The 16,502-nt window shown below is 51.8% G+C and overlaps 8 protein-coding genes across 8 annotated transcripts; 4 read left to right on the top strand and 4 right to left on the bottom strand.

The window, feature by feature from the left end:
• The first annotated feature begins 85 nt into the window (after positions 1-85).
• BDW74DRAFT_74963 (Zn(II)2Cys6 transcription factor) lies at positions 86-1,769 on the top strand. The gene is made up of 2 exons (XM_073733618.1): positions 86-272; positions 329-1,769. Exons 1-2 carry the CDS (start codon positions 216-218, stop codon positions 1,658-1,660), a joined length of 1,389 nt encoding a protein of 462 aa, XP_073587655.1. The 5' UTR covers positions 86-215; the 3' UTR covers positions 1,661-1,769.
• Positions 1,770-1,877: 108 nt separating this feature from the next.
• BDW74DRAFT_174156 (hydroxyacid-oxoacid transhydrogenase) lies at positions 1,878-3,296 on the bottom strand (the record flags this gene model as incomplete). The annotated part of the gene is made up of 3 exons (XM_073727968.1): positions 1,878-2,884; positions 2,932-2,990; positions 3,040-3,296. The coding sequence occupies 3 exons, from the start codon at positions 3,294-3,296 to the stop codon at positions 1,878-1,880; spliced, it is 1,323 nt and encodes a 440-aa protein (XP_073587654.1).
• A 927-nt stretch (positions 3,297-4,223) lies between these two features.
• Positions 4,224-5,268, top strand: BDW74DRAFT_174155 (Cdk5/Pho85 family cyclin-dependent kinase; the record flags this gene model as incomplete). The annotated part of the gene is made up of 3 exons (XM_073727967.1): positions 4,224-4,265; positions 4,324-4,347; positions 4,414-5,268. The coding sequence occupies 3 exons, from the start codon at positions 4,224-4,226 to the stop codon at positions 5,266-5,268; spliced, it is 921 nt and encodes a 306-aa protein (XP_073587653.1).
• A 563-nt stretch (positions 5,269-5,831) lies between these two features.
• On the bottom strand, positions 5,832-7,277 carry BDW74DRAFT_74935 (uncharacterized protein). Its single transcript, XM_073733617.1, has 4 exons — positions 6,957-7,277; positions 6,583-6,869; positions 6,288-6,504; positions 5,832-6,232 (listed from the first exon to the last, which is right to left on the bottom strand). The coding sequence occupies exons 1-4, from the start codon at positions 7,125-7,127 to the stop codon at positions 5,936-5,938; spliced, it is 972 nt and encodes a 323-aa protein (XP_073587652.1). The 5' UTR covers positions 7,128-7,277; the 3' UTR covers positions 5,832-5,935.
• Positions 7,278-7,747: 470 nt separating this feature from the next.
• BDW74DRAFT_74933 (putative MFS sugar transporter) lies at positions 7,748-9,604 on the bottom strand. Its single transcript, XM_073733616.1, has 3 exons — positions 9,251-9,604; positions 7,926-9,202; positions 7,748-7,872 (listed from the first exon to the last, which is right to left on the bottom strand). The coding sequence occupies exons 1-3, from the start codon at positions 9,342-9,344 to the stop codon at positions 7,771-7,773; spliced, it is 1,473 nt and encodes a 490-aa protein (XP_073587651.1). The 5' UTR covers positions 9,345-9,604; the 3' UTR covers positions 7,748-7,770.
• Positions 9,605-10,762: 1,158 nt separating this feature from the next.
• On the top strand, positions 10,763-12,365 carry BDW74DRAFT_174152 (arylsulfotransferase family protein; the record flags this gene model as incomplete). The annotated part of the gene is made up of 2 exons (XM_073727966.1): positions 10,763-11,566; positions 11,622-12,365. 2 exons carry the CDS (start codon positions 10,763-10,765, stop codon positions 12,363-12,365), a joined length of 1,548 nt encoding a protein of 515 aa, XP_073587650.1.
• Positions 12,366-13,463: 1,098 nt separating this feature from the next.
• BDW74DRAFT_174151 (Bys1 family protein) lies at positions 13,464-13,997 on the top strand (the record flags this gene model as incomplete). The annotated part of the gene is made up of 1 exon (XM_073727965.1): positions 13,464-13,997. One exon carries the CDS (start codon positions 13,464-13,466, stop codon positions 13,995-13,997), a length of 534 nt encoding a protein of 177 aa, XP_073587649.1.
• Positions 13,998-14,402: 405 nt separating this feature from the next.
• Positions 14,403-16,346, bottom strand: BDW74DRAFT_174150 (uncharacterized protein; the record flags this gene model as incomplete). Its single annotated transcript, XM_073727964.1, has 1 exon — positions 14,403-16,346. One exon carries the CDS (start codon positions 16,344-16,346, stop codon positions 14,403-14,405), a length of 1,944 nt encoding a protein of 647 aa, XP_073587648.1.
• Positions 16,347-16,502: the final 156 nt, after the last annotated feature.

The raw sequence follows: 16,502 nt of genomic DNA, 5'->3' as shown, positions 1-16,502 counted from the left end.
CTCAGGTTCTCTTGCTCCATCTCTAGGTGGATGGATTCAGGACTTTGTCGTTAGCTCCAAACTGGTCTTGAGGATGGTATAAACCGCCGTCCTTGCCAGGTACTGGTGACAACTTTCAACTTTCAGATCATATACGGAGCTTACCTCTTCAATATCTCGGTTGCCTGGGAGCCTTAATTGGCTTTTCATACATTGAGGACAGATCCTCACACCAAATGGTTGGCGTACCTCACAGCACTGGCTGCTCCCGCTGTCGCGAGCGACGGATCAAGGTGATTCCAAATCCAGGTTCGGGACCCAGGGCTCCACTGACACCGTCTCTTTTAAGTGCGATAAAGCCACGCCGGAATGTTCACAATGCCGCAGATACGGCCAGCCCTGTCCAGGATACCGCCGCACCTTCCGCTTTCAAGACGAAGGGCCCGGTCTTGAACGCCGACACCATTCATCTACTGGCCGCGTCTCAAGACCAGCGCCCTCCGCCAGCGACGCAGCAAGGTCGATTCGTGATAATGCTCTTACCATGATACGCCAGTATTCGTCCATGTGCGGAGATTACTCCAGATCTGGCTCTCCCACTCGTATCATGCTTGAGAGACATCATATTCAATGCTTTGCGGACTTTATCCGTACGGCCTTTCCAACAATGTACTACCATAATCGCTTCCGCGCAACGGACAGACTTGACTTTCCCTCCTATGTCATCCAAGACATCGGCTCTCATGTTTTTCAAGACGCGGCTGTCGCGTGCCTAAGCTCAGTCTATCTTGCCTACCTCTCACAAGACGCCACACTCGTGAAAACGAGCCGGCAGATGTACGCCCAGTCATTGCACGAGGTCGCGCGGGCTTTGCAGACCCCCGACGCTATGTCAGACGCCATGCTGAGCACCATGATGATGCTAAGCGTGTACGAGATGTACGCCCAGACAAGTGACGATGCCTGGGTAATCCACGCAGATGGGGTCATACGGCTGATGATTAGCCGCGGCGCTCAGCCTCATATTCGGGGAATGGCGCGGTCCTGCTACATCGCATTCCGAGGCTTTCTAGTCGCAGCAGCAGTCTACCAAGGCAAGGCCTGTTTCCTGGACGGCGAAGAATGGCAACAACTATCAGACCGAGTCGGAGTTGAAGACGCCCAGAAGTCAGCTGAATGGCCGCTCTCCGTTCGTGCTTCAGAAGCCGTTTTCAGTGAGATAGTCAAGTGCCCTCGTTACCTTAGCGAGGCACTAGAACTCGCAGACTACTACCCTTCCTCGTCTGCTTTAACAGCTGTCTCAGAACTCTACCAGCGCGTCGAAACAACCAATAGCGCCCTACTCCAGGCATCCATGAACCTGCGGGAATGCATGACCCGTGACAGGCGCTCACAATCCCGCCAGCCGAATGGAGACGTGGTGGCTGGGGAGAGCGGGCCGTCTCTCCTTGTCCAGGGAGCTGAAAGTACTCTCGGTGTGCTGCAGAGTCTGCTTCGTAGGCTGGCGAGAGCCGCGTCGAGACCAGATGGCAGTTCGGCTCTTTCGTTTCGAGTCGTATCGGAGCTGGACCGGGGTCCGCCTGCGGCTTCCAGTAATAGGATTGATCTTCTTGCTGTTACTTGGTTAGATCGCATTGCGTCGTCTATGGGTATGATGGGGACTGGAATAGTTCAAGAGTGAGACAAGCAGCTTCTGAAATTATTGCATGATCATTGGAAAATTTATAATTGGGCAATATATTGTTTGTTTTATATGAAAAAATCTATTGATCTCCTTAACCGTGTTCAGATAGTTTTAACCTTTTTATTGACTATTTGACACTCAAGATGTACAAGTCTCAGGATATATAACTATATAAAGGTCATCTCCAAAGCGTAACGCGCATATATACATCAGTTTAGTACTTCAAAGACTGCTCCAACAGACTCCTCAGCTCATCTCTCTCCGCCTCCACCTCATCGTTGAGGTTTGGAGCGAGCATCAACACTCTCCTTTGGGGGAGAGTTCCCTCAACCAAGGCTTCAATATCATCAGACTTGAAGCCCAGGTTCTTCAGACCAAGAGGTTGGTCACCGAGGTCGGAAAGAAATCTGGATAAGGCCTCGCCGAGAACCTCACCGGCACTTTCGCGCTTCACATTGGAGATGTCAACCCCGAAGGCCTCTGCAGCAGCAAGATGGCGATCGGGGTTGGAAGCTGCGGTAAACCGGAAGACAGCGGGGGCAGTCACGGCGACAGAGACACCGTGAGGAATGATGGGGTGGTCGACGTCGTAGCCGGCGTGCTTATAGCCTGGGTTCTGGCTAGAGATAGGGTATGACATGCCGTGGCAGAGGTGAACACCAGCGTTTCCGAATCCAACACCGGCCAATGTGGCGGCGAGGAGCATTGACGACTGAGCCTCGTGATCCTCGGGGTCCTTCACAGCGCGAGGGAGATATTTGACGGTATCTCGGAGGGCTTGGAGGGAGAAGATATCGGATATGGGGTTAGCACCTTGATATGCGGGGCGGTTGATGGGGTTTGTGGGGCGTGGGGTTCGCTCGTTGTATGGGATCGCCGTCCATGACTCGAGTGAGTGGCAGAGGACATCAAGACCTGAGGAGGCGTGTACGGCTGACGGCATAGTGCGTGTGTTGAGAGGATCGCAAATTCCGAGTGTGGGTTTCAGGTTGCGGTGGGCGATTCCGGTTTTGGCGCCCTTGGAGACGAGGTCGAAGATGGCCGTGCCGGTGGTTTCGGAGCCTGTGCCGGCTGTGGTGGGTACGGCCACGAGAGGCTTTAACCTCCTTGTGACGGGGAGGCCCTTTCCGAGCGGTGCATTTACGAAGTCAAGGAAGTCGGCTTCAGGATAGACGGTGTAGAGGTTCATGAGCTTCGCGGTGTCGATGACAGACCCACCACCTAGATACTTAACCGGCTGTACAGAGGGTAGAAGGGAGGTTACGTACCGACGGCGAGGAAGGCATCAGGGTTGTAGGGTTTGGCAAATGCAATGGCTTCTTTGACCCTGCTCAAAAATTAGACTATGGATAGACCATGAATTTAGGAGGACATACGAGCTATCCTTGGGTTCGACTCGAACTTTATCGAAAACTGTGAACTCAATGCCCTCACGGGTCAGGCCCTCAATGGCCTGCTTCATTGGTGTTAATTTGGCAACATTGCTGTCTGTCACAACGCAGACTCGCTTCGCCTTCATGTTGGCAAAGTCCATGCCGACTTCCTTTGTGGCACCTGGACCGAATCGGATACTGGAGGCGGCCATTTCAAAGGCATACTCTTTCTCCCGCGAGGCATCGCGAGGAGTGGCCATATGTCGTCGGACATGGTCGGCTAGCGTTGGAGATCGGTGGTGATGGTGATGGTTGGGATTCGAGTGGCAGGGACAGGAGGGAGGATGTGTGTATTGGACGGTGCGCAGCAGGCTGCGGGCTCTGCTGGCCGCGGACGCGGGGACGCGAATTGCAGGTACCATTATGTGGTAAGTTGGACAAAAGGAAAGATAAAACTGCGAAAAACCCGAGCTTTGAGAGGAGATTTGCTTATATAGAGAGATAGCCAAGGAAGATAAGAAGAAGAAGTCGGAGGTCCGAGTTGGAGAAGAATGTGGCAGAGGAAGACGAGGTTGGAGAGAGCGCGAGAGAGCCGGGATTCAAAATGCGGGGAATGCAGCCCGGAGAGATGGCCGACTGCCGACTCGACCGAGTTAACTGGGTCAATGTCGTTCATTCGATGATGACGATCATCGCTTCCATGTTCCTGGATTCGAGCTTCAATATCATTTGATAAATTCTGTTCCTGGAGCCTCGGATATCTTTGCCTGATGAATCGCTGCATGATTCGGACCCTAGAGCCACTGCGGGATGCCGAGGTCCAGTCTACACTGCCCACATCAGACGCCATACCGAGTCACTCTTTGTTCCCACCGGCCGAAATGATGGGACTTCTACATTGCCATAGTCTTTTGAGTCAAGTTGAACACTGTATATCGCAAGAATGTTTGTTAAAGGCGTGTTAGAGAAGTGTAGCTGCCATAAGCGCCTGAACAAGCGGGGCTCGCAGGCCTGGGCCCCTGTCCTCGAGACCTCAACTCTTCCGCATCCCCTCGTCCTTTTCCTCTCCACCTCTCCTCCTCATCCATCCGCGACTTTCGTTGCTCGAGCTATTTTTACTGCTTGTATTCTGAGTTATCTCATCCTTATCCATTCCTATTTATATTCATCCTCCCTCCACCCTCATAATGGCCCGAACTCACCCCAGCTCCTTCCAGCAATTGGAGAAAGTAAGCGATCTCTACCCGGGGAAGACATCCGAAGCATGAAACTGACCTTTTGCGATAGCTCGGTGAAGGAACCTATGCCACGGTACACTACTCCTATCTTGCCACCCTATGTTTCCTGCGATCCTGACCCCTAACTCACCTACCCTAGGTCTACAAAGGCCGAAACTGCCAAACAGGGGAAATGGTGGCGTTGAAGGAGATCCACCTCGACTCGGAAGAAGGGACGCCCTCGACAGCAATCCGCGAGATTTCTCTAATGAAAGAGCTACACCATGATAATATCCTGTCGCTATATGATGTCGTCCACACGGAGAATAAGCTCATGTTGGTATTCGAGTATATGGACCAGGACCTGAAAAAGTACATGGATACACATGGCAATCACGGTCAGCTTGAGCCTACGATAGTGAAGTCATTTGCCTTCCAACTTCTGCGGGGTATCGCATTTTGCCACGACAATCGGATACTCCACCGCGATTTGAAACCCCAGAATCTGCTTATCAACTCCAAGGGCCAGCTCAAACTCGCCGACTTTGGCCTTGCGCGCGCATTCGGAATCCCGGTTAACACATTTTCCAATGAAGTAGTGACGCTCTGGTATCGCGCGCCCGACGTGCTCCTCGGCAGCCGCACCTACAATACCACGATCGATATCTGGTCCATCGGGTGCATCATTGCGGAGATGTTCACTGGACGTGCGCTGTTTCCTGGCACGACAAACGAGGATCAGCTTCAGCGGATATTCCGTGTTATGGGCACCCCATCCGAGCGGACTTGGCCAGGTGTCTCGCAGTTCCCTGAATACAAAAGCAATTTTCCGGTGTATGGAGCTCAGGATTTGCGACATGTTGTCCCTAGAATTGATCCATATGGTCTCGACCTGCTTAGGTGTATGTTGCGTCTTCAACCGGATCTACGAATCAGTGCCGTCGATGCGCTGCGACACCCTTGGTTTAATGATGTTCCCGGCGCGGTTCCTCAAGCCCAATCTATCCCTGCGTGATGTGCTTCCGAGCAAAGCTATAAGCACATTCGGCGGCCAAATCAGACATCTTGATCCTGTTCTCACCTTCTTTCCGTGCTGAAGGGGATGCAAAGTTCCATGAGACCGCTGCCATGCACTTTTGGGGTATGCTCTTATAACAAAAGGCATCTATTTTACCTATAAGGGAAGCTTTCGAAAAGCCCCGGAGCATCCTACAACCACTCAGCACGCTTAAATGCGAACATCATTCGACAGACCCAGAACTTTCCTTATTTCTCGGCTCACTGCAATGGACCTGGAGAGGCACTCTCACCCAGCAGTATCTGGACCTACTGCAGGCTACTTATACAGCATTCCGGTGCGGAGTCGAGAAATGTTGTCCATCATGCCACGCTACTCGATGGACTATATCCCGTTTTGAACCAAGACCTGGTCATGACTCTCTTGTCTGGAGTTATTGCCACCGGCAACATCGTTATGACATAAGGAACTTAGTGATTGTTGAAGTTCTAACCTTACTCAAAGCAGGCTTGACTCGGGAATTATGCAGCGTATACCCATTGTTATATAGAGAAACATTTATGCCATACAATTTTGAATAGACTCTGGTGTATATACTTCCCAGACCGGAACGCCACATCATTGTTTCTTGATATGGGCTCAGCTCTCCAAACAGATCCATCGCTCACGAGGGCAGCCGTGTAATATGCTCCCTTGTCATTGCGCGCGGAATGCTGTCCGGGCCTCCCTTCCCCAAGTCGCTGCCATGTCGCCCGCCGCTAGACATCATCTCAATATCGTAATCTTCATCGGCCTCAGCTCTCCCAGGGTAGCCAAACCGGCGTTGTCCCGAACCTCCGTGAAGCACTATATCGCCACTTCGCACCTGCTTTTGGAACCAATACGACCGCATCCGGTCAAGCGCGGTCTTGAAGTCATCAAGGATAACCGTATCACAGAGACACTTGAAGATAAAAGACAACTAAATGATCAGCTACGTCCTTGTCTCCTCACATATACAGGTTAGATGTCCATACCTTCCAAAAAGGCTGCACTCCCGAAGGAAGCGATGCACTGTTGAATGCACTGAGAACGCTGCACTCGTCGACGACGACAAACGCCAGCGAGAGACACATGGATGCGAGCATAATTCCGAACCGGGGACTAATCGAGACGAGCTCGGTGATCCCGAAATTGTACTCGCGCTTGATGGTGTAAAAGAGCGAGATCGTGGTTATAACCCACCACGGATCTCTATCGGTCATAACCATGTCAACTTATGGATGTGGAAATGGGTTGGAAGAAAGTGGATGGAAACGCTGGCAAACGTACCGGAACAACGGCTCTAACGGCCTCGTCGTCAAGAAGATCTTGTTGACATTATTGAAGTATGTGAAGTTGGCATAGATCTCCAGCACCCAGTATGGCTGGACCAGTATCACGGTGATGATATAGATGCGTGAGACGCGCTTGGAGAAGAACGGCTTGTTCTTCATCCACGCGATCACATTGTGCAGGGACCACGATACATTCAGCCCGATTGCACTAACGGACAGATGCCATCCGTAGATGGGCTCATGCGAGAAAATCCAAGTCCCATGGGGGATCGCGAGGATGAGCTGTTGATTTGGGATGCCGGTCAGCGCTGTTGCCTGCTTACGGGGTGGGTATAGAGGGGATTTTGGTGGCGAGCGTAGCGCACGTACCTCGGCGAAAATCAACTTATGGAGCAGGATGTGCTTCTTCATATTGCAGACTGTAACTGCGGCCATCACCAGCAGCGATCCTACCATCAGGCCCTGACCCCAGGCCTCGAGGACGAGGCCGTCAGGGTCGGTAGGGCGGGTGATGCGATCGGAGTCCGAGGATGAGCTCATTGGGATAGGATAGTAAGGTAGACACGTGGGATCCAGGTTACGGTGGGACCATGGCGAGGTATAGCAGTGATAGAGTGGAGAGGATGGGGTGACAGCAGGGATGGGCTGGCACAGGATATTTAAGAATCACGCAGGAACGAAAAGCTAGATGAGAGCTCGGTGTCGATGGAGATCAGTAGACAGTGATGAGCATCGAGCTAGTCAAATGTATTGCAGGTTACATTGGAAAGCTGACAGACAAGGCCGTTCAGACTAGCAGCTTACACACTGCATGGTCCGTTTCTTTGATCTCTCTGGCACATGCCACCTACAAGCAGGGATCAATGGCCGTCCCCTTGTTTCATGGAGCTGTTTGCGCCTGAACTCCATTATCCGGGGATGTTTCCTGGGGTGTGGGGTAAGGGGAGCATGACGGCCAGAGCGCGCGGTCATCGATCTGGCGTAGAGTTTGAAATGAGAAAGGCGATTTGGGAGCGAATATTACAAGCGAGATATAGCCGCGGGGCCGGACGAATAACCAATCTGAGCAGACGGGAATCTCCGAAAGAGAAACTTAAACTGTCCTCCTTCCTCTCATTCGCTGTTCTCACAGGCTAATCCTCGCAGGATTTTTATTTCCCGACCATGACCGAAGCTATAAAGTCTATTTGGTCGTGTTGTTCTGCGATTCCACTATGGGCTCTCCGTCTCGTTCGGCACTTACTCCGAAAACACCCTGCATCTCCTCGAGTGAGACTTTCAATGTCTGGACAAGGGGTTAACCAAAGCTTAGCTGGCGGATTGGACCGGAGAACGCACCTCTTTCAGAAATACCCACGAGTATAGCACGATTGCGTAATTGAAGATGGCAAACATCAGGAACATCCTCCAACCGATGTTGTCAATGGCATGTGGCGTGACCTGAGACATCATGAAATTGAACAACCACTGTGATGCCGCTCCCACAGTGACGCCGACCTCTCGCAGTCGATTCGAGAAAATTTCGCCGACGTACAGCCACGGAAGCGCACCCCAGGACATATTGAAGCTAAACGCCTCTGCATACACCATAATAATCATGGCAATTCCAGCCGGCGTCGCTCCCGAGCTGCCTCCATCCGAGCTCGTGGGATGGGTGGCAAGCACACACGCGATAATAAGCATGAACGAACCCATCGCGAAGGCCCCTGCCATGAAAGGTACCCTTCGTCCAATCCTATCAATGACGAACAACTGAAAGATGCTGACGCCTACAACCTTCACAACGCCAAAGAATCCTGTCACTAATTTGGCCGAACTCCCTGCGCCGACGGCTGAGAAGATCTGGGTGGCATAGTATGCTAAGGAAGTGTTGCCTGATAACTGGGCACATAGCTGAATCGTAACGGCGATGAAGATTCGGTACCGATTCGCGGGCAGGAGAAGCTCACGCCAAGTGAAACTCTCTTTGACGCGTGCCTCTTCCTCGATGCCCACCAGAATCTCGTCGAATTCCTGCTGCAGCTCCGGAGTGTCTTCGCCACCCCGGACCCATTTCAGGGACTCCCACGCTTGCTCTTTCCGACCCTTAACCGCCAACCACCGCGCGCTTTCTTTTACTGTGGCCATTCCAATCAGTAACAAGGTGGACGGTAGCAGCTGCAATCCCAGCGCTATTTGCCATTGCCTGGCCTCCGACGGTTGGGTTTCGGACACGGCAAAAGTGACCCAGTACGCAATCATGACACCCAACGCGAAGAACAACTGAAAACAAGCACCAAGTCGCCCGCGCATCTCCTTCGGGGCCATTTCGGCCGAGTACATGGGAATCAGGACAGTTGCCGCACCGATCCCAACGCCAGCTATCACTCTACCCGCATAGAACGTCGCCAGTGTGTGGGCGTTGATGATTTGCAAGATGGTTCCAATGGTGAATATCAACGCACTGATGATTAGACCAGATCGACGACCGAAGCGCGATGCAACAGGCGTTGTGAGGAAGCAGCCGAAAAACGCACCAGCCTGTAAAATAGAGACAGCGTTGGAGTTGACCGTGGTCTTCTGCGATTCAGAGTATCGAAAATCATTCTGGAACGATTCAAGAGTGAGGACACCGCCTGATTGATATTAGCGACAGCTCTTTATACCCCTCCATTGGGACTTACTGATGACACCAGTATCAAAAGCGAAAGCAAAAGAGCCCATGCAACTGGCCGACGCCAGATAGATGGCCCTGAAGAAACCCAGCTTCCGGCCCATGATCTGCAGATGAAGTCCCCCAAGAACCGTGTCTGTGACCAAGGTCGGACGAAGTTGGAGTCGTTATCGAAGTCGTTGGACTAGGGATCGCTGGATGAGAAGCCAGCTCTTATAATCCTCGCGCGGACAGCGATCACGACATCGCAGGCAAATAAATGTCTAGCTAACACAAGGTATCACCTCATAGAAGCTCTGAGCTAGACTAGGGCCACGAATGAGACTAGCTTGCCCTTCGTTAGACCTAGTGCTTTGGAGACGTCCAGGCGAAATCGGGTAGGCGCACTGGACCTTAACTAGAGCACTATTACAATGGTGCCCTCAAAGTCTAGAGATATAGAGTGATTTTAGCTTCGACAGAATGCCGACCAACTCCAAAAGACTTTCTGCGGCGATATGTCATATAAGCTGCATGAGTGACGCGGGGAGAATCGTATAGTGTCTCATAGATCCTCCCGCAGGAGTGACATCAAGACCATGCCCGAACATGATGGCACGGTTAATCCTTTTCCAACAAAGATTATGGCTCGCATGGAAGCGAAGTATCAGTGCCAGAAAGCTCATTCGACAGAAATTGCGGGCCTTCCATCGCTAGAAGCCCTTTCTCAGCATGTTCGCAGACGATTTGATGGTCTTGAATGGGCAAAGGACGCGATCGGCAACCTATCCTGAAAGAGATTAGCGGTCCCGTTGAGCTGAACTGCTGAGGCAACATAAATAGCATAATAGGTGTCAAGTATAAAGTTATGCGCCACATAAAATCGACACAGGCACAGTCCTATAGGGTGCGCGCTGACTGCGTTGGACCCTGGTTTGACTTGGAGACAAGAGCCGCTACCATGGACTACTCCAGAGTATCGTGGTTGCTGGTTCCTGAATGCATAACGAATGAAGAGCAGTCAACTGTCGACATGACAATTACGAGTGTGGTTGAGAACACGCCAATCAGCCCGGTTCGATGGACTTGATGACATCTTGACAGTTCTCAAGATCGAAAGACATTCAAAGCCAGAGCAGGTGCCAAAATAGAGATCATCTTTGATCTTGCAAAGCTGTTTCGTGATTCCCGTGAAGAATTGCGCGTCCTCTGGGGAAATCCTTGGCGATCGGCCTGTAGAAGGCTAGAAACACGGGCGGTGGAGCCACTCTGATGCCAGTCAACTGTCGCAGATCTTCAAGTTTCAACCTCCCAACTGTCTGGATGTTTTCTCCCCTTTCTCTTCTTGTTTCCTCTTTAGCGACTGGACGGGAAGAAATGCTGTTGACCAGTACCTTCTCTTGAGTTCAGCGTTTGCGTGTCTTCTTTTTTGTACTTTACAGTTGATATACCCCGTCGCTCATTCTATTGCGCCGCCACTCCTTTCGATATAATCGTTCATTTCGTGCTTGACTAGGTTAGGACTCAGATTCAATCTTTCGCGATGGCTCGCCGCCTCCTCGCCGCAACCAGCGCGTTGCTGTTGTCACTTGAAGCAGCCGCCGATAATTTTCCGTTCATGACCCTCCAAACCGCGCCCTTCCTTCCGCCGCAAGTCTCGGTAACGAAGAGCGGCCACACGGATCCGGGGTACATCTTTGTTGGGCCTCGTGGAAACCAGGAACTGGGAACCGCTGCCTTGATATACGACGAGGACGCCAACTTGGTCTACCAGGGACCGCAAGAAGTTACCGCAAACTTCAAGGTGCAGAAACTCTTCAACGAGGACGTCATTACCTTTTGGGCAGGGAACATGATGAAGCTGGGCTTCGGATATGGTATCGTCCACATACTCGACAACACCTACCGCGAGATCTATACCGTCACACTTCAGGACAATTTTGTCTCCCCGGACGGTCAACCGAGAGATTCGTACATTGACCTCCATGAGAGCCATGTGACGCATCGCAATACCTTGCTAGTGACAGCCTACAATGTGACCCAGCACGATCTGACCTCGATTGGCGGCCGTCCGGATGACCATATGCTTGACGGGAAGTTCTATGAGATTGATATTGCCACCAACGAGATTGTGTTTTCCTGGAGCGCTTTGGAGCACCTGAGAGACATACCTCTTGAGGATTCGAAACAGGGCTGGGGAGATGATGTTGGATCTCAAGAGACGCCTTATGATGCATACCATATCAACTCGGTTGAACTCATGGAGGACGGCTATATCATCTCGCTTCGTCACTTCTGGTCCGGGTACTTTGTCCACAACAATGGTTCCGTTCTCTGGAGGCTAGGTGTACGTTGCCTCTAATCTCTTCCACCTTAAGTATAACATTGCTGATAACGAGCAGGGTGACAAAGGCACTGGCGATTTCGAAATCGATGATAACGCCTCATTCTCTTGGCAGCATGATATTCGCATCTATAACGAGACCGAAGAGGGCTTTCAGATGAGCCTTTTCAACAACGCGAATACCCCGACAGACGAAGTCGCAGCAACCACTGGTTTGAGTTTTGATGTGGATATGGTGAATCGCAAGGTCCACACTCATCGAGTGCTGAATGACACAGACGATGTGATCCACAGTGTCAGCCAAGGAAGCTACCAGCTTCTCAGTGAGGACACTCAGCATGTTCTTCTGGGCTATGGATCAATCGCTCGAGTGAAAGAGTATGACTCAGAAAACAACGAGGTTCTCACTGTCCAATTCGGCGAGGACAATGCTGTCGCATCATATCGCGGCTACAAATGCCAATGGAAAGCGACCCCTTTCTGGAAGCCCGCCATGGTTGCTCAAAGGACAGGCCCGGACTCCATCCTGGTCCACATGAGCTGGAATGGGGCGACGGAGTATGACAACTGGGCCGTCTACTCGTCAGCTTATTCCGACGGGTCCGACCCTAAATTTGAAGCGATTGTCGAGCGTACCGGCTTTGAATCTCGCATTGAATTGCATGGTCTACCCAGCGGTTTTCTCCAAGTGACAGCAAGGAAGGGTGACATTCCGCTGGGGACATCGGAAGTCGCGTCATTGCAGACGGAGGTGGGCACTGAGACGGAAGTGGGCTCAGTGCAGATAGAAGCGGGCAATTAAGGAACAAGTCGCTGGTCGCTTTTTTCATCTTATTGCTATGTTGTACGGCATACGGGGAACCAGTTCGTGGCCCCCGTCTAAGCAACGGCCGAGTTGCAGCACCTACCGGACCGTCGGCCCTCGCTTTATTTAGATTCTTGTATATACCTTCCATTATCTAGACTCACTGGAAAACACATGTACAATTTTCAACATCTAGATATACATAAAGTCCTTGTTGTATCATTAGATTAAGCCCTTTACAGTGATTTAGTCGACGAACCCAATCAACATTCATCATCGTCCGGCTGAATGTCGTGATCACGGCCACTTTCCACCATTCAACGCTCTCAGGACCGGCTTATTTATTCTGGTTTGACAGTGCCAGATTGTCGGGTCGGCTGTCGCTTCGATACCCGCTTTTAGTTTACTTGCTTGAGTATGGGCATGTCACTATTCGTGGCGCGTGTCGCTCCATATCAGTCTAGATTCCACTGACAGGGACTTAAGCTGTTGATGTCCAGCTTGTACCACTTCATGACGTGCTTAATATGCTGAGTTGAAGATCAATGTACTACGAGGTATTTGAAGCAGTTCATGCAGGTACGTATTCTGTACTCCTTCTGTCCTACCCATGAATTCCGATCTTCCTTAACATTGCCAGGGTGAAAAAGTGCGTGGCTCGATATGTATGACGAGTGACAAGCTTCAACCGCGTCCCTCGGCTCCCTGATCCGTTTCCAGGTTCAAAAAAGGTTAGAGGATCAGACCGATCAGTGACGGCTCGGGCATTATACAGCCAGACGGAGACAGTGCATTCCTGTTGACGACGCATCCTGTACGGCCGCGTATGTATGTTGCATCCCGGCAAGCACACATTGGTAGCGGAGCCGGGTGCAAATGGAACGCTACACTGGCTGTCGGGATGGCCTCGCTGACCAGCTGAAGGAACGGTGAGTGGACGAGGACGATGAATAGGAGTGAAGGGATGTCTATAAAGAGCAACTCAGAACCGTCCCAACCGAGGAGTATCTCTACACAGAGCGCAGCGCAGAGCAAGACAGACAGACAAACAACCTCCGAAAAAACAAGCAAGCAAGCAAAGCCCCAACCGCCAAAATGCACTTCAACCTCGCCGCAATCCTCTCCCTCGCCCCGCTCGCCCTCGCCGGCATCCCCCGCCCCCGAATGGCCAACACCGTCATGGACTCCATGGCCAACAACATGCCCATGATGCGTCCCTCCCCCAACGAAACCATCGGGCACGCGATCGTCAACAACAACTGTGAGATGCCCATCTACCTGTGGTCCGTCGGCCAGGACGTCAGCGCGCAGTACCAGCTCATCCCGGGTGACAGCTACGCCGAGGTGTTCCGCCGCGACTCGCAGACCGGCGGCGTGGCCATCAAAATCACCACCGTCAAGGACGGCCTGTACCTCAGCACGCCGCAGACGGTCTTCGCATATAACCTTGTCGAGGACCTGGTCTGGTACGACCTCTCCGATGTCTTTGGTGACCCCTTCAAGGGCCAGATTGTCACCATTGAGCCCGCGGAGCCGGAGATCTGGTGGAATGAGGGAGTTCCACCCAGCGGAAGCCAGGTGCGCTTGTTGAATGCGTCGAGGGATTTGGTGCTGAGTGTTTGCTACTGAGCTTGACTCTGTGGCCAAACTCGGGCAAGGGCACGGATTTGGTTTTCGCTTGCCAGGATGGAAATGAGGGGTGACTTTCGGGATAACAGGGATATGTCGTGGATAGTAATGGCAGAGGACTAGTTGCAGCGAGAATGTCATGTTGCTTTTGATGGGAACTTATTCAATATTCGTAGAGACTCGTCGCCCCATAACTCGCATGGCCCTTGACAAACCAGGGCAGGAGGTTTTACCCCGAGCTGCACCCTCTAAAAGTACCTGGCCACTGCGCATAGATGCCTCGCTCAGTGGTTAGCATAGAACTGTAAACATCATATCAACACAAGGCCACAGAGCTGTGATAGGAAGAGAAATTGCACAAGCATACAATTCAACTTCGACTTATTCGTCGTGGAACAGTACACATTAGGTCGATACAGTTGCCGGATGCACCTCTGCCGCAGGCTCTTCTCTTGTTTGTCTCTCTGTTTTGTCTTTGTTAAGAATCAGATCCGGGCAGGGATCCAGTTCAAGACGGTATCCTCTAATGCAAATTGTTGGACCGGGTGCCCAGGTATCGTGAATGGGATTAACCACCACGATTGTTTTCAAGAAAGCGGGCTCATTGTAGGCTGGGAACACAGTAAGAGGATCGACCTTTCCTCGCGATGTACCTGCATAGACAACCAGCATTCTAGAGTGGGCACGATCCCAGGCCACCATGTGCCCAGACTGTTCCAGCTCGGGTGAAGCGTCGGAACAAGCTTTGGATGGCGGTGTCTCGGTGAGAAGGTATCCAAGCTGGATCAAATGTAGTGTTCGTACAGCTTTGACAAAGGCGTTTTCTTCCTCGCTTGCAATGACTTTGACCAGCCCTAATTCCGAGAGTGATGCGTCCTGGGAAATCTCTGATCCCGTAGAAGCCCTGCCCAGTTTGAGTGGCGAGCGCTCAGGTGCCCAGTAAAGTCTGGGTGTAGGGCTTTGCCACGATCCGATAGAGATCGGTATCAGGGTTCCCTCGTACTCGTCCAACAGGTCGGCGATTTCGCCAAGTGCAGCGGGGGATTTGGAGCGTCCACGAGCTCGGAGCTCCGCAACCAGTCTTTCAGCACTCTCGTAGCCAGGACTCTCCCCGTCTATGTCCAGTATTGGTTGGGTAGTAGCGACGTCGCTGTTTGAGAGTCCAACGTGGAGAGACTCATTCGGCCGCAGTTCTCCGAGCCAAGTAATCCCAAGCTTTTGCTCGATCTCTCTCAGTTGAATATCCATGAGTTTGATATGGTCATTTCTACTGAGCAGCTCGCCCAGCTCACTGCTTATAGCTTCATCATTCAGAAGATCTCTCGCGCGCTCGAATTTCGAGATATATGGTAGGGTAACCAGAACGAGCGAAACCTGCTTCAGGATATCCGCAGCTTTGGACGATTTGCCGGCATCTACCAAAGCCATGGCATAAACGTACGCTGATTGGGCCTCCGGGTCAGGAGCAGCGGTGTTCTGAACGAGGCAATTGAGATATCTCTCCCATATTTGCTTCTCGAGTCGATCATCTTTAAGCCCAACCAGCAAAGAGAGGTAATCACCCACTTTAATGGGAACAACATCCTTGCGTGTCCAATAGAGCACTTCGTTTAGGCTTAGACCGTCGCTCCCAGAGACCAAGCGAATGAAGTCGTTTATTTTGTCCTCTGAATCCTGAAATGACAGAGCCTGGAGAGTTGATAGGAGACACCGCACCAGATAAACACTCTCTGAGAGCTCCAAGTATTGATTACCAGTAGAGAGATACTGCGTCAAGTGATGGCGGAAAGCCGGCTCGGAAAGGGCAGCGCACGCGTAGCGCATGCCGATAACATGAACGACTCTGAGACTCGGACTGCCAATCCGTCTCAGCCTCTCCTCGAGCCCGTTGATGAAGGCAAGAATTTCCGCGTATGTACTGCCTCGTTCGCAGGTTTCCAGCGCCTTCGCCAACGCCGCTGATGATTCAAGGAAGACATAGTTCTTGTCTGTATTGCTAACCACACGCTCCTCTATAAAGGTCCGTACTCTTCGAAGAGTTTGCGCGGTTTCCAAAACTCGCGATTTTCCAGAAAAAACACCTTCATTTTTCACATTCCACAATGGTGCTGGCGCGGAGTCTAGAGGCCAATCTTCCAAGAAGACAGTCGCGAGTTGCCGCTCTACCCCAGTGCTCGTCAGGCTTGCCTCTCCGGTCAACGCAAACCTGAGTAGCTGTGACTGCGGAGGTCCGCGTCTGTCCAGAATAGTCGCAGAGGAAGTGTGGCGCAATCCTGATAGAGCAGACGGTAGCCTATAGAATACTCGACTAGAGGGCTGCTGGAGCCAACAATACCCAGAGCTAATCATTGAGGTTTCACATTGGATGTAGGCATAGAGCAAAGAGAGAGCCACAGTAGAGCCGGGATGTTGGCAACCAAGCCAACTCTTCCCCCTCACGGCCTGGGCGTGATTTGCTGACTACGCTGACAGGGATTATGGCCGGGGTTGAGAGTGAGACAAAGG

This window comes from Aspergillus multicolor (assembly GCF_047715735.1).
Source record: "Aspergillus multicolor strain CBS 133.54 unplaced genomic scaffold BDW74scaffold_3, whole genome shotgun sequence".
Lineage (NCBI taxonomy): Eukaryota > Fungi > Ascomycota > Eurotiomycetes > Eurotiales > Aspergillaceae > Aspergillus > Aspergillus multicolor.
Note: the sequence above shows the minus strand (reverse complement) of the source record. Positions and strands in the feature narration are given on the sequence as shown.